The 14,834-nt window shown below is 42.8% G+C and overlaps 1 protein-coding gene across 1 annotated transcript in view; it reads left to right on the forward strand.

Annotated features, from left to right (window-relative positions):
* Positions 1-14,834, forward strand: part of LOC144601770 (guanine nucleotide-binding protein G(i) subunit alpha-2) — a 207,272-nt gene that overhangs the window by 150,014 nt on the left and 42,424 nt on the right. The window contains exon 5 of the mRNA XM_078414165.1: positions 13,537-13,665. Within this exon, the coding sequence (XP_078270291.1) occupies positions 13,537-13,665 (129 nt within the window). The remainder of the gene's footprint in view (positions 1-13,536; positions 13,666-14,834) is intronic.

The raw sequence follows: 14,834 nt of genomic DNA on the forward strand, positions 1-14,834 counted from the left end.
TTTAAATTCCCCAAAACAAATTAGGCCAATCAATCAACTAATCCATCGAGGGTAAGAGGTTGGCACACTGTCTCTCAAATTGGAGGAAGGATTGGTATTGTTCATTGCACCGATGCCCACGAGGATGTTTATAATCCCTTTGTGAAGAATTGCAAAACTGAAAAACTTTTACCCACATCCTTCAAGAATGGAATCCTACCATCTGCACTGCACGGGACTCCATTTCACATTTTGTGGTGATTTTTAATGTGTCCACAGGACTGTTTAGGTTGGTCATGAATGCTGGCTTGCCTGGCAACCTATATGAGCATGAAAAATAATTTTTCATTCGCACTTCATCAGAGAAACTTGTTCTTGATTGTAAGCATATTCGCTCAGCAGAGTTTAAAAAATGGGGGAGCTATAGATTACAACCCAATCAACTGAACACGATGAAAGTTTAGCCATTACAGTGGTCATCGAACTAATTTGGAAGAGGCCGTTTTGAATGTGTGGGCTGGAACTCCTGAAACCAGTTTGGAAAAGGAGAACATATTTACAGTCAACTCCCACTTCCTGGGGCGGGGAGCTGCGTTTCAGGAAAATGCGGTCTGCATCATAATTTTCTGTAATGTGGAGCTGTGTTTTCTGTGAATCTATCAAGAAACAAGAATTTTAAATACATTTGTTTATTTTTTCCACAAATTCCATAAATGAATTTTATTTCATATCTCAAATACTTGGGTAGTAATTTATTAATTCTGCCTCGCTGAACAGGCTTACATGCCAATAGTACAAACATTGAATTCTCCAATTTTTAGGTAACCTCTAACATATTTCTCCCCACCCCTTCCCTGTGCTCCACCTGGGCTGTCACCGATTTCTCCTCTCCCATCCTTCTACATTGCTTCCTCTGGCTTTATAATTTGCAACTTTTCCATCAGTCGGTCTCACACCTTCTGGTTTTATCTGTGGCCTATGTCCAACCATCAACCCCCCCCCCCACCCCCACCTCGCCTATGTCTGCTTTGCCTTGCTTCTCCTTTCTCGCAAGCTTTGATTGACCAAAAATCAATCTGAAGAAGGGTTGCAACCTGAAACATCACCCATTCCTTCTCTCCAGCTTTGTGTCTATCTGCAGTTTCTTGTTTTATTACCCAAATGGCTGTAACGCAGGGTGACCTGTACTTATTTTGTTTAATTGGTTAGAAACTTTGTTACCTTCAGTGCTGTGGAGCAGTAATAATACCTTTAGGAAAGGGGAAGAAAAATCCCACAGAGACTGACATTTCTCAACAAGTTTTTCCTGATCCCAAGAATAATTAGCGAATGAGTGTAATGTATCTTGACTGGTGAGTTTATCTTGTGTGAGCAGGCAGCTCCAAACTTGTACTTTTGCTGCTGTTGATTTCAATGTCTGAAGGGATTTGCCAGTTTGAAGCTTGCTGTTATAATTGCAAGGTTACAGTGACAGAAATTGCCTCATTATGACTGTAGCTAATTTATTTAATGAAAGGTTCTTCATAATACACCCTGACTGATTACACATGCGCTAGTTCATAATAGATGATGCTTTTAAGAACGACTTAAGCATTTTGAAGGGACGATTACTTGAACTGAGTGGTGTGCACAAAACACTTCATTTGAAAACCGATCTCAATGAATTTCAAATGCAAGAAATTGAAATGAAAATTGTAGTGAAACATTTAGCCAAAAAATGCACATCTTATTTGTCGTATTTTTAATACTATGCTGAGTTGCTTAGTAGATTTGCCCAAGTTTGTGTACATTGTGTGGCTGAGGTTATTAATGAAGAAGTATTGTGTAACTGGAGCCTATCATTTAAATTAGAAATGTCAAGCTTTTTTAAAACTAGGCAGGGTAAAAAACGGGAGATGGAGAAGATGCCCGTTGTACAGCACGGTCTTTCTTTGATGTCCAAGGAATGGACCACATCATTTTGGACAAGCCGTGTTGATTATGATCCCACTGTTCTACTAAATCACCAGAAATTGCATCTTATGCATTAGGTCATAAACACTAGTCAACAAAGGGTACACTGTTGTGCTACTTGATGTCATCAATGTGCAAGATTAAATCTGCAATGTCTTCAATACACAAGAAAAAATAACTCTTCAAGGGCATACACAATGAGGGTATGGAAGATGTGGAAATATTAGTGAAACTCAACTTTTTGGTTTTGGAAAGGAACAAGGGACTTTTTTTTATACAGTGCATAGAACTGTATCATAGTGTCAGTGTCATAGTTAATTCCGACATGTTCCTTGAAATGTGGTTGTTTTGAAGTTATGCATAGAACATAGAAGGGCACAGCAACTGGCCCTTCGGCCCACAACTTCTGTGCCAATCATAATGCCAAAATAAACTGATTTCTTCTGCCTGCACATGAACCACATCCCTTCATTCCCTGCAGATCCATGTGCCTTTCTAAAAGTCTCGTAAACAGTACTATCCTCCGCCACATCCGGCAGCACACTCCAGGAACCCACCATCCTCCGTGTAACCAAAAAGATTTGCCTTGCATATCTCCTGTACTCAGCCCCTCCCTCCTTAGGACTACGCCCTCTAGTCTTTAGACATTGCCATCCTGGGAAAAAAAGCTCTGGCTGTTTACCATATGTATGCCCCTCATTTTACATGCTTCTATCAGGGCTCCCCTCAACCTTTGATTCTCCCGATAAAACAATCCAAGTTTGTCCAACGCTCCTTGTAGCAAATACCCCCTAATCCAGGCATCATTCTAGTAATCTTCAACACCCTCTCCAAAGCCTGCACATCGTTCCAGCAATGGGGTGACCAGAGCTCCAAATAATACACCAAATGTGGCCCAATCAATTTGGGAAGTCAGACCAGGGCAGAACTTCATAGTGAATGGTAGTGAATGGACTTGGGGGGGGGGGGGGGTTACAGAGCAGAGGGATGTAGGAGTACATGTACTTAGTTCCCTGAAAGTGGGATCATAGATAGATAGTGTGGTGATGAAGGCTTTGGCACACAGGCCTTCAGCAGAGAATGTTGCATGTAAGTTTAGACATTATGTTACAGGTGTACAAGGTGTTGGTGAGACTGCACATGGAGTATTGTGTTCAGTTTTGGTCACCCTGTTATAATAAAAATGCCATGAAGCTGGAAAGAGTACACAGACGATTTACAAGAAGGTTGTTGGGACTCAAGGGCCTGGTCTATAGGGAGAGTTTTGGCATGCTAAAACTTTATTCCTTGGAGTGTAGGAGGCAGAGAGGTGATTTTATATAATGGTGAATGCAGTCTTTAGATAGAAGGTGAGAAAGATTTAGTAAGAACCTGTCGGGCAATTATTTCACACAAAAAGTGGTCGATATATGGAATGAGCTGCCAGAGGAAGTAGTTGTGTTGAGTACAGTAACAACATTTTAAAATTGTTTAGTAGGTACAAGGATAGGAAAGGTTTAGAAGGAATTAGCCAACATAGGTAAAAAGAACTAGATTAGATGGTATCTCGGTTGGCATGGATGAGTTGTGCCGTTTCCGTGCTGTGTGACTATCACCTCGTCAAAACTCCCTGACTAGCTGTGCTTCAGATAAAGTGGTTCTCAATTTGTTCTGCTTGAAAATGCAGTGGAATCTGACCCAGTGTCACTCCAATTTTGCAGCACTCGAGGCAAAGTACTCCCAAGGGAATTAATTTGCTATTTACTGTGTGCCTTTCTTTTAAGGTCACTTTTCCCCACAGGGCTGGGAATGGTTTTATAATGCGAAGCCAGAGAGCTGGGCTGCCTGCGAAAGCCCACCCGCACTCAATGAGAGTTATGGCAAGGCCAGTTGCAATAATTGTCTGTTTATCAGGTGGCAAAATGCATCCGGGACTGTTCTCAGACATGCCTTCAGATCCCTTTGAAAGCAACCCCGAGACCACTTCGGAGCACTTTTACTGAAGGGACTGCAAGGGAAGACATTGGGCATTTGTATAGCATCTTTTGGTTATCTTTTCCAATGCACCAAGAATGATTTTGAAGTGCAGTGGTAATCATGGAAGCACACTGGCACAGCTCGGAGAACCACTGCCCGAGAATGCCGGGGATCTGGGATCAGTCATGACTTTAGATGGTCACTGTGTGGAGCTTGCTTCTCCTCCCTGTGATTGCATGGGTTTCCTCCTGGTTCTCTTGATTCCTCCCATTTCCTGATGAAGTGGGTTGATAGGTTAATTGGCCACTGTAAATCGCTCCTCGGGTTTGTGTGTGCAGCCATATGCTGTTGTTCTTTATAAATGGAAATAATTAATCTTTCTGCTTCACTGCTATCAAGTGACTTATTTCCAGATATAATTTTTCCCTGACATTAAGTTGAGCTGTCTTCTCCCTGCGAGTGATGGTGGGGTTTCTGTCTGCCTTGAATTTAAATAGTTGTTCTATCAGCAGGTGATGGAATTTACTCCTGCCTTGGGGGTGAGTAAACTAACTCAATCTGCAGCAAGTGAACCAGTATTAATTTTTCTTAAGTAATGAGATCAGTGTTAATTGAGCCTCATTATTCTGCGTGATTACTGTGCAAGGGAAAATGTGCAAATCATAATAACATAAATGGGAGCAGGAGTAGGCCATTCGCCCCAGTGAGCCTGCCCTGCTGCTCCATGATCATCGGTTAAACACCATTTTGATGCCCTACTTCCCATATCCCTTGATTCCTTTAATATCCCGAAGTACTTTGCTTTGAAGCAATCAATGGAGGACATCCTCTGAAGCTTGTCTTAGTCATACAGCACGGGTGACCTCGGCCCAACTCGTCCACAGCGACCAAGATGCCCCATCTACCTTTGCAACCCGTTGTCTGTGTTTGGCCTACATTGGTCTCAGAACCTTTCCTATCAATGTGCCTGCAATTTGACTTTTGAGGTACAGGCCCTTCGGCCTACTGAGTCTGCTCCGACCATCAATCACCCCGTGCACACTAGGAACAATTTACAATTTTACTGAAGCCAATTCACCTGCAAACCTGTACGTCTTTGAAGTGAGGGAGGTAACCGGAACACCCGGAGAAAACATACGCGGTCACAGGGAGAACATACAAACACTGTACAGACAGCACCCGTAGTCTGGATCGAACCTGGGTCTCTGGCGCAGTAAGGCAGCAACTCTACAACTGTGCTACTGTGCTGCCCCATCTTGCAGAGAATTCCAAAGATTCACCATCTTCCACGTGAGGATATTCTTCATGCCTGCTTATCTTGAAGCTGAGACCTCTAGATCTGGATTCATTAGCCAGGGAAACATCATTTTGTGCCCTCTAAGCATTTAAAATGCCTCATTGAATTTGTTCATTCTCCAAACAAATTTAAGCTAAGCCTAGCACACTGGACTTTTCCGATTTGTGGCAGAAGTGACCACAGGAACCTGTCTCGCTGATCTCAGCAATCCATTTTTCCAGGAGGTGAAGAAGCAGGAAACATTAAGCCACCCACCTTAACAGCTGCCAGTTCCTAGGATTAAAAAGACAGCAATCAAAATTCACACATGTCAGTCTTGTGCATCTAAGGAGCACTGCAGTCATCGTCCATTTGCACCTGGGTCTTTCCTTTGTGTGCAGAATGAACATGGGCATGGCTGTAGGCTGTGCCTCTTGTCACACGATATTGAACTGGAAGTTTGAGTAATAGAATGGCAAAAATCTACAGATGTTGGAAATCTGAAATAAATATGAAGTACTGGCAATACTCAGCAGATCAGGCAGCATATTTTGAGAGAGAAATGAGTGTGTTTCGGGTCAACGACATTTCATTGGAAGAGAAAAGACTGGGTGCGACAAACAATCTGCTGGAGGAACTCTGAGAGGTCGAGCAGCATCTGTGGGGGAAGAATGATCAGTGTTTCAAGTTAAAACCTGCATCAGGACTTGGTGTAAAGAGGGGAGTGGCGACCAGTATAAAGAGGAGTGGCAGTGAGGAAACAAGAGGAGATTGGTGGACAGAGAAGTTGCTGAGAATGAAGGGCAGGTCAAGCCAGGGAAGGGAAGGGATGGAGTTGGGAGATGGAGGTAGGTGGTTAATAGGTGGAAGTAGGCAAAATGGAAGATTAGCCAGGTTGGGGAGGGCAAGATGAAGATGGGAATGTGTATTGGGGGGTGATAAGCAGGAACAAAGATTCAGTGTGGGAATGTGAAGAGTAAGAAAATTATGGGAGAGAGGCAAGTAGCAGATGGTACCAGAACCAGCTGGAGGAGGGGAAGTACTATGTGTGTAGGTCACATTGGGAATACCAAATGCAGTTGATGAGGTTGGAGAAGGTGCACGTGAATCTTTGGCCCACTTGGAAGGCCTGGTTAGGTCCCTGGATGGTGGTGAGGGAGATTTAGGATCGTGTTGTGCCTCTTGTGGTTGGGCCAGGAGTCGGTGAGGGGGAGGTGAGGAAGATGAGCAGACCAGGTGGGTCTGAACGAGTGATACCTGCAGAAGGCAGAGAAGGGTTGTGAGGATATAAAGTGGCTGGTGGTGGGATCTTGTTGCATCTGGTGACAAAGAATAATGTGCTGGATGTGAAGTCTAGTCGCGTGAAAGGTCTTGGGGAACTGGATCACTGCTTTGTCTGGAGAGAGTTGAGGTGTGAGCAGCTGGCGGAAGATGCCCGAGAAATAGAGGAGATGCAAGAGACAGCTGAATGAACGGCAAATGCCACATTTCCTGCAAAAGGACATTTTGGATATCCTGCTTGGGAACCACAGATGCAGTGGAGAACTAGATACTGGGAGAAAGGGATAGCAGAAACTCAGTGGGTCAGGCCGCATCTATCAAGGAAATTGGTAAATGACCTTTTGTGTCTGGATCTATCTTCATGAGGAACTTGCTATATTTTCCATGGTGTGTCAGGGGCTGATGGTTCAGTTTTCAATTCACTGCTGGGTTGTTGTTAAAGCAGATTTAGTTTTATCTTTCAAAGGGAAACAGGATAACTATCTGAATTGAAAAAGATTGTATGGGAGTGATACTAACTGATTTAGTAACTAATAAGGACATGATGGCCCTGTGGTCTCCTTATGTCCAGTAACCATTCTGTGATTATCAGTATCGCTTTATAGTTTTCTGTTTGTCTACTGAGGAAGTTACTTTCTACTTGCACCCTCTGTGAACATTTCCAGAACAGTGAATGTACTTAGAATTGAACTCTGTGAGCCAGCACCTTCAGTCTCCAATCACTCTGCCATTAACTCTTAATATGATTTCTCCCGACAAATTCTCCAATTTGCTGTTCTCCTTCAGTTCGTCCCAGTAATTTGACGTTGTAAATGTCAAAATGGCACTTTGTTAATGGTTTTCTTACGTGCACAAAGTATCCTGTACACTTTTCAGATTTTGTTCCCATTATTCCTTCAAAGAATTAGGTTGGCCAAGAATCATTGCTTCTTTTAAATTCCTTGCTGGATATTTTCTCTCGTCATCATGAGCTGACTATCCTGTGAATTACTAATTACTTTTATAGTATGATGTTTCATTTGTATCCTTTACGCAGCTGGTTGTTGTATTTATCTTTGCATGATTTGTCTGTTCGTATTTTTATTTCTTCCAAACCAGTTTGTCAGGTTTCTCTCGTTTATTTCTTCAAGTAGAAAGGGTTTAGAGGGCTCTGGACCAAATGCAGGCAAATGGGACATGGCCAATATGCCAACTTTGTTGGCACGGTTAAGGAATGGCGGAGCACCTGTTTAGGTGCTGTATAACTGACTTTTTGTGCATTTAATGCTGGAGAAACTGTGACCCTTATTGGGTGACTTTTGTCACTTTTTGTAGATCAATCCCTAATGCGGATTTGATCCATGCCTGGTTTTCATATTGCTGACCTGATCTGTAATCCATGCCTAGTTTTCGTTATGTTATCTGTAATATGCTGCTGATTAAATTCCTCACTTTGTAACACGATGCGAACCTTGCAGAGGCTTATCACTTGCTCTGCATGAATTTGTAATAAGAAGTTAAACAATTGTTATAAGAAGTTAAACGATTTGTGGTCATCTATACTTCTTACACTTTTGGCCTCTGGCTGGATGTTGATGTGGTTGACAAACAGCGGCATTGATTGAACAGGTCAAACTTTCAGCCAGAAAGATCCATTGGTAACCTCCTCATTCTGTCCAGTAATCGGGAGGCATCTTCTTGTGATGGCCATGATGTTCTTCAATTAAGGCTCAATTTGGAGGCTGAAATGGTATCTGTTCATACCACGGGACAGTGACATCGTGTGGAGGCAATGAAAGGACTTCAGGGCTTGGCTGAATATGTACAAGGCCAAAGGATGCATTTTTATGCCAGTTCTGGGATGCATCGCCAAACACCTTGCGAAAAGATGCATAAAAGCATGTCAGGACTTGAAGGAAAGATGGAATGCATCCTATGTTGCCAATGAAGCAAAGTTAGGAATTCTAGCTGCATACTCCCACTTCACAATAGGTTACTGATAATTTGACCAGATTCATAAAAGGAAGAGGTACTGACCAAAAAAAAGGATTTAGCAAGCACAGATTTGTTAGAAGCAAACTGTGTTTGTTAAACTTGTTTTTTTGCGAGATATTGATAATGTACTATAAAACGTGGTTTCTGTATTTAAAATACTTTGAATGGACTTCGTAATAAATGTGCTTTAAACATGAAAGCAAATGGAATGGAAAATGGCAGCAGAGATGCAAAATTGGGACAAAGGAGAGAGTTATGATGAATTCACAAAATGCTGGAGTAACTCAGCAGGTCAGGCAGCATCTCGGGAGAGAAGGAATGGGTGACGTTTCGGGTCGAGACCCTTCTTCAGACTGATGTCGGGGGTGGGACAAAGGAAGGATGTAGGTGGAGACAGGAAGATAGAGGGAGATCTGGGAAGGAGGAGGGGAAGGGAGGGACAGAGGAGCTATCTGAAGTTGGAGAAGTCGACGTTCATACCACCGGGCCGCAAACTGCCCAGGCGAAATATGAGGTGCTGCTCCTCCAATTTCCGGCGGGCCTCACTATGGCACTGGAGGAGGCCCATGACAGAGAGGTCAGACTGGGAATGGGAGGGGGAGTTAAAGTGCTGGGCCACCGGGAGATCAGTTGCGTGTTATGATGAATGTTTGTTTCCCTTGGATAAGGTGCTCAATGCAATCCCCAAAGATAGTTTTGGGATACTGCTCTTTGTGTACAATATTAAAAATTCTGCAAGTGCAGACCAGATAGAAGTAGATAACTGGATACGATGACGGTATGACCAATGGAATGGAGATTGAAGTAACCAATATTTAATGTGTCGATGTGTAGTTATATTTAGATGGGAATAATGGAGCAGTGTAAGCTGCAACCACCTACCCTTTATTAAATGGCATTACCTTCAAATCCCCTACCCTCAATATTCTGCGGCTCACCATTGATCAGAAATTCAACTGTACTAGCCATATAAATGCATGCCCACGAGAGACAGGTAGAGGCTGTATATCATACAGTATGTAACTCTTGCCTCCTGACATTCCTAAAGCCTATCTACCATGGGTGGCAGTGGTGCAACGGTAGAGTTGCTGCCTTAGAGCGCTAGGGAACCGTGTTCGATCCTGATTACAGGTGCTGTCTGTGCGGAGTTTGACAATTCCCCTTGAGTCTGAGTGGGCTTTCCCTTGGTGCTCCAGTTTCCTCCCACACACCAAAGAAGTACAGGTTTGTAGGTTGATTGGTTTGGATACATTTGTAAGTTGTCCGCAGTGTGCAGGATCGTGCTAGTGCACGGGTTGATAACTGGTCGGCGCGGACTTGGTGGGTCAGAGGGCCTGTATCTCTAATGTCTAAAGTATATCTACAAGGCACCAGTCAGGAACAAGATGGAATACTCTCCACTTGTCAAGATGAGTGCAGCTCCAGCAACTATTGAAGCTTGACATCATCTTGTACAAAGCGGCTCACTTCAATGGCATCCTCTCAGTCATCCCAAACATTCAGTTCCTCCCATTGTGTGCAGTGGCACAACGTTGCATTGAAGAGAGAACTAGGTAGAGCTCTTAAGGATAGCGGAGTCAGGGGGTATGGGGAGAAGGCAGGAACGGGGTACTGATTGAGAATGATCAGCCATGATCACATTGAATGGTGGTGCTGGCTCGAAGGGCCGAATGGCCTACTCCTGCACCTATTGTCTATTGCCTATTAACTGCAATTATCCAGTTAAGCTACTCCAACGCACACCATTCTGATGGAAAATGTATGGCTGGCCGAAAGCTGTGCCTCACAAGAACTGTAGGAGTAACTTCAGCAGCACCAGTAGTAGTTCTGGGTCTCTCATCACCACCACTGCATGAGGAACATGTAAACATGGCCCTTGCCTGTGGCAAAAAATCAGTCTTAAAGAAACATGGATCCACATATCAGATTAGACACAATGTTTATTATGTTTTTTCAATGTAATTTGAATGTTTTGCATTTACAATTAGCTGCCTATTTCTGTATGAATATAAACAAGATGCATCTCTTTAAAAATTGTTGGACTGAATGATTAAATACTTCATCATACGCAGTTCCAAAACTTGTTAAAATGCTCCAAATAGTTTCTGGCCAATTTTGATGAAGAAAGCGTATTTCATCTAAACGACAGGATGAGAAATAGGCAACAAAGTCAGTGATTTGGTTAATAGTTGGCTAGTGCAGATTTGTTTTATTTCTCTCTTCCCATTCTGGGCGTTTCTATGGTGATGAAGCTACAGCTCCGTCTGAGGCAAGAGGAACTGCACGTAGCCCAGTCTCCACGATGAGGTCAGTCGTGCACTGCGAGGGAGGCCTGTTAATCTTAATGAACCCAGAGTCCCAGTTAGTGCTATTCTCGTGAGAGACATCAGTACACCTCGTGCCTGTCAGGCAATCCTGAATGTGATATATATTTTATACAATGAGCAATGAAAACAGTGAGATCGCCTTCACCTACAATCGTCGGTCCTCGATTTACTTGGCATCTTCCAAATTTGTAAAAAGCACTTTCTTCAGCACATATAGCTGTTGTGAAGCTGGGTGTGGAAGCAGAATGAAAGCAGTAGGAACCGGACAGCCTTTGTACTGGCACAGTGCCCCAACAGTTTGCAGTAAATGTACGCTATCCGGAACTCCCCAATCAGTGAAATCTGTCCCGCGAGATTCCTTTTTCAGTCAGTGAACCGTGATGGGGCTCCGGCAGCAGTCAGCTCTGTGCTGAGACCTATTATATTTTTTGCGGGGGAGGGAGGGGCGAGACTAGGAGGTGGTGTCTCAGAGCTGACTGGGTGTCCTGTGCGAAAGTGAGTGTGATTATTTGTTTAAGAAATTGTTGACTCGTCAGGGAGCCTGTGGCTTAGGGGCTGGGGTCCACTCCACCATGGTGTGCACCTTGAAGAGGAGTGGGAAGAGATCTTCCACAACCCAACTGCAGTCTGGCTTCATGGTCTAATTACTCACCTTGAAAGGGCTTGAATTTTGCTACTGTTTAGCAGGAATCTGCTCTGATTTCCCTGTTTACTGAGCAGTTTCAAAACCCTGGATAGACATCAAATGCTGGAGTAACTCGACGGGTTAGGCAGCATCTCTGGAGAAAAAGAATAGTCCAAAGAAGGGTCCCAACCCTGAAAAGTTACCTATCCATTTTCTCCAGAGATGCTGCCTGACCTGCTGAGTTACTCCAGCATTTTCTCCTTTTTTTGGTATAAAGAAGCATCTGCAGTTCATTTTTATTAGTTTCAAAGCCCTGCCAGCTTTGCAGCACACAATGTCACTGCAGATTACTGCATTGGTGTGTCAACCAACAGTACAACACTGATTAGATTCTAGTATATGCTTGCTATTCTCTTGAGGTGAATAGCCACTGTACTAAGTGGGGCCAACTCTTTGCAATTTAATGCTGGATGCTAAACTTGCTCCTGGCAGCAAGTGAACTGGGAATAATTCTCATACTCCTGGAAATAGTGCTGGGGAGCTTATATTAAGAGTAATGACGAGGAAACGATTGTGAAGTTATGTACCATTGAAATATATAGGGAGAGGTGCTCCAGAATGTAAAACAAGTGACACAATTAAAGGATGCATGATGGAAGCACCTTGTATTTCTGTTTAACTGCACTTGGTCCTGATGCGAGATTTTTACACTACTATAGCACCTTTCACAGACCCCGGAGACCGGGGTTCGATTCTGACTACAGGTGCTGTCTGTACGGAGTTTGTACGTTCTCCCCGTGACCTGCGTGGATTTTCTCCGAGATCTTCGGTTTCCTCCCACACTCCAAAGACGTACAGGTTTGTAGGTTAATTGGCTTCGTAAATGTAAAAATTGTCCCTAGTGGGTGTAGGATAGTGTTAATGTGCAGGGATTGCTGGTCGGCACGGACCCGGTGGGCCAAAGGGCCTGTTTCCGTGCTGTATCTCTAAACTAAATATCTTAAAGCGTTTCACAGCCCATTTAGTATTGAAGTAAAGTCATTTTAATAATACAGGGATTATTGTAGCTGGCTTAAAAAATGACAAACTTCCTCAAAAAGGTGATTTTAAGCTGACCATTCTGGAGACGACTGGCAACTATTTTGTTCGGCATGGACATTGTGGGCCGAAGAGCTTTTTCCTCTGCTGTACTACTGCATACAGTACTTCAGTTGTGATCTAAATAGCTTCCCTGCTCTTGTATTCTAATTGTACACAATAATTTGGGTGTAGTGTCAATAACGGCCACGATCTTCATGAATACTTAGGTTAATTAGACAACTCTTGCTCAGTTGCTTGGTACATGTTTAGACCAAGACTACAATGATGTTGCGAGCTGACTAGTCCTTGCAAGTCTGCACTGGTCATTGAGCAGTTAAGTGCAGCTTCATAGCACCGTCGATGACACATTTCATCACTGTCCTTGAAATATGGGCTGAGTGGGTGGGAATTAGCTGGATTTGTTTTCCTTTTTAAGAATTGGATTTAACTCGGCTAATTTTGGCTGCAATAGCCCCAATTATATCTCAAATGTCGTTGTATACGGATGCATGCTCGCATATGCACTCGTACAGACACACATGCACATCTTTGCTCAAACTTTTTCTTACTGTCCTGGATGTCACAGTTAAGAGAATGGACACTCTTCCACTATGTGCTAATGCTGTTTCACACGCTTACTTCACCAACCCAATGGACAGCTATGTAAAGGGATATTTGAGAAGCAACACTTGTAGAAGGTAATAGAAAATTTAGATGACAGACTTTTCCTGAGACTCTCTGCCTTTGTCACTTCCTTGAGCAATGGGTTGAGGTCAAGATCCTTTCTGGCCTCCAATGTTGGAGAAACTGGCACTGGAATTGTCAGACGAGAGTGAGTGGGTTTTCTTACAGTCATGCGAAGAGAACAACTTGCACTGTGTTTTTTGTTTCCCTTATGAAGATTTGCTCTTCTTCCACCCACCAATTCTTCAGTGGTGTCATTTGGAGCTTCCATGTGACACATCATGTTGTTTAATGTCTTGTATTTGCATTAGCCTATTCTGAAACATAGGGTGTTTTTTTTATTATCTGCTGCCTTATGATCGCTGGATAATTAACTTAAACATGTGGCATTTCTCCTACAGCTATCTGAATGACCTTGAAAGGATAGCAAGATCTGATTACATCCCCACCCAGCAAGATGTATTGCGAACAAGAGTCAAAACTACAGGCATTGTCGAGACCCACTTTACTTTTAAGGACCTACATTTCAAGTAAGAATCACGTTATTACATTTACTGGCAATGCTCTTGTTTCTGATTAGATTAACAACAAAAGAACCCTGCACAAATCAATAAAATATATATTTAAAGATAAAAACATGGTCTCTTGCATGCCTGAAGCAAGATCTGAATGGTTATTAAGGAACGTGTCATTGGTTTTCGGAAAATGTAATTGTTCATTTGTCATTGCTTAACTTAAGTTATTGGCTCAACATTTTGCAAGGCTGTTTATGTTGGAAAATTTTGGTTTTAATGTTTATGCCTTCCTAAAGCTTCCTTGGTCCAGCACAATTTTGTGCCGAAAGGGGAGAAAAATAAACCACTGGTAGCTCTTTGCCAATGCTGCTTTTGACTTAAGCATTGATCCTTTGAGTACAGAAGATAAACGGTTAATCTCGTAGATTAAAGGATGGAAAAAAGTAGATGGTTGCAATCAGCTTATCCTAAAGACACAATGTGCATCAGGGAAGGACATTTATTGGCCTTATCTGCTCTGGCCACTGTCTGACACCAATTCCTTGCTAATCTGCTTGAAAATCAACTGCCACTGAATTGGCCTATATTGCTGCTATGTAGAAGATAGCTTCCACCTTGGGGTAAAAAGCTGGACCATAAAGGTTGTTTTTACCAGATATTATGAAAATAAAATGTTTCTTCTTTGCATGGTGATATTTTACAAATATTTTGATGTTTGAGAGGAGACTGGGTGGTAATTAATTGGATTGGATATGTCCTTTTTATAGAAATATGAAAAATCCCTGAGAAAAATTTGACAGGATCAACTTCTATGGTATCTCACTGCTTGCATATATTTATCTTTCCTATGATGTCTTTGCTTTCAGACTCACCTCTGTCCCTGAGGCATGTCAGTTGCCTCAATTATTTTATGTAATCCTGTAAAAGCTGAATACTGGTAGATTCATAAGAGGTATTTGCATATGACAGGGCAGATAGGCACTCCCTTCATTTGTTTAAATATCGAAATGTTGGAAGATTTATGTTTATCCCTTTTCCAAAGTAACATACTTTAAATTTGGTCTGGTAAACCTGTATCTCATCAGGTTGGTGATTATTGTTTTCCTGGACCAAATATCCAGAGAATAGGTACAGGCGGCACGGTGGCGCAACGGTAGAGTTGAAGCTTTACAGCGAATGCAGCG

This window comes from Rhinoraja longicauda, chromosome 17, assembly GCF_053455715.1.
Source record: "Rhinoraja longicauda isolate Sanriku21f chromosome 17, sRhiLon1.1, whole genome shotgun sequence".
NCBI lineage: Eukaryota > Metazoa > Chordata > Chondrichthyes > Rajiformes > Arhynchobatidae > Rhinoraja > Rhinoraja longicauda.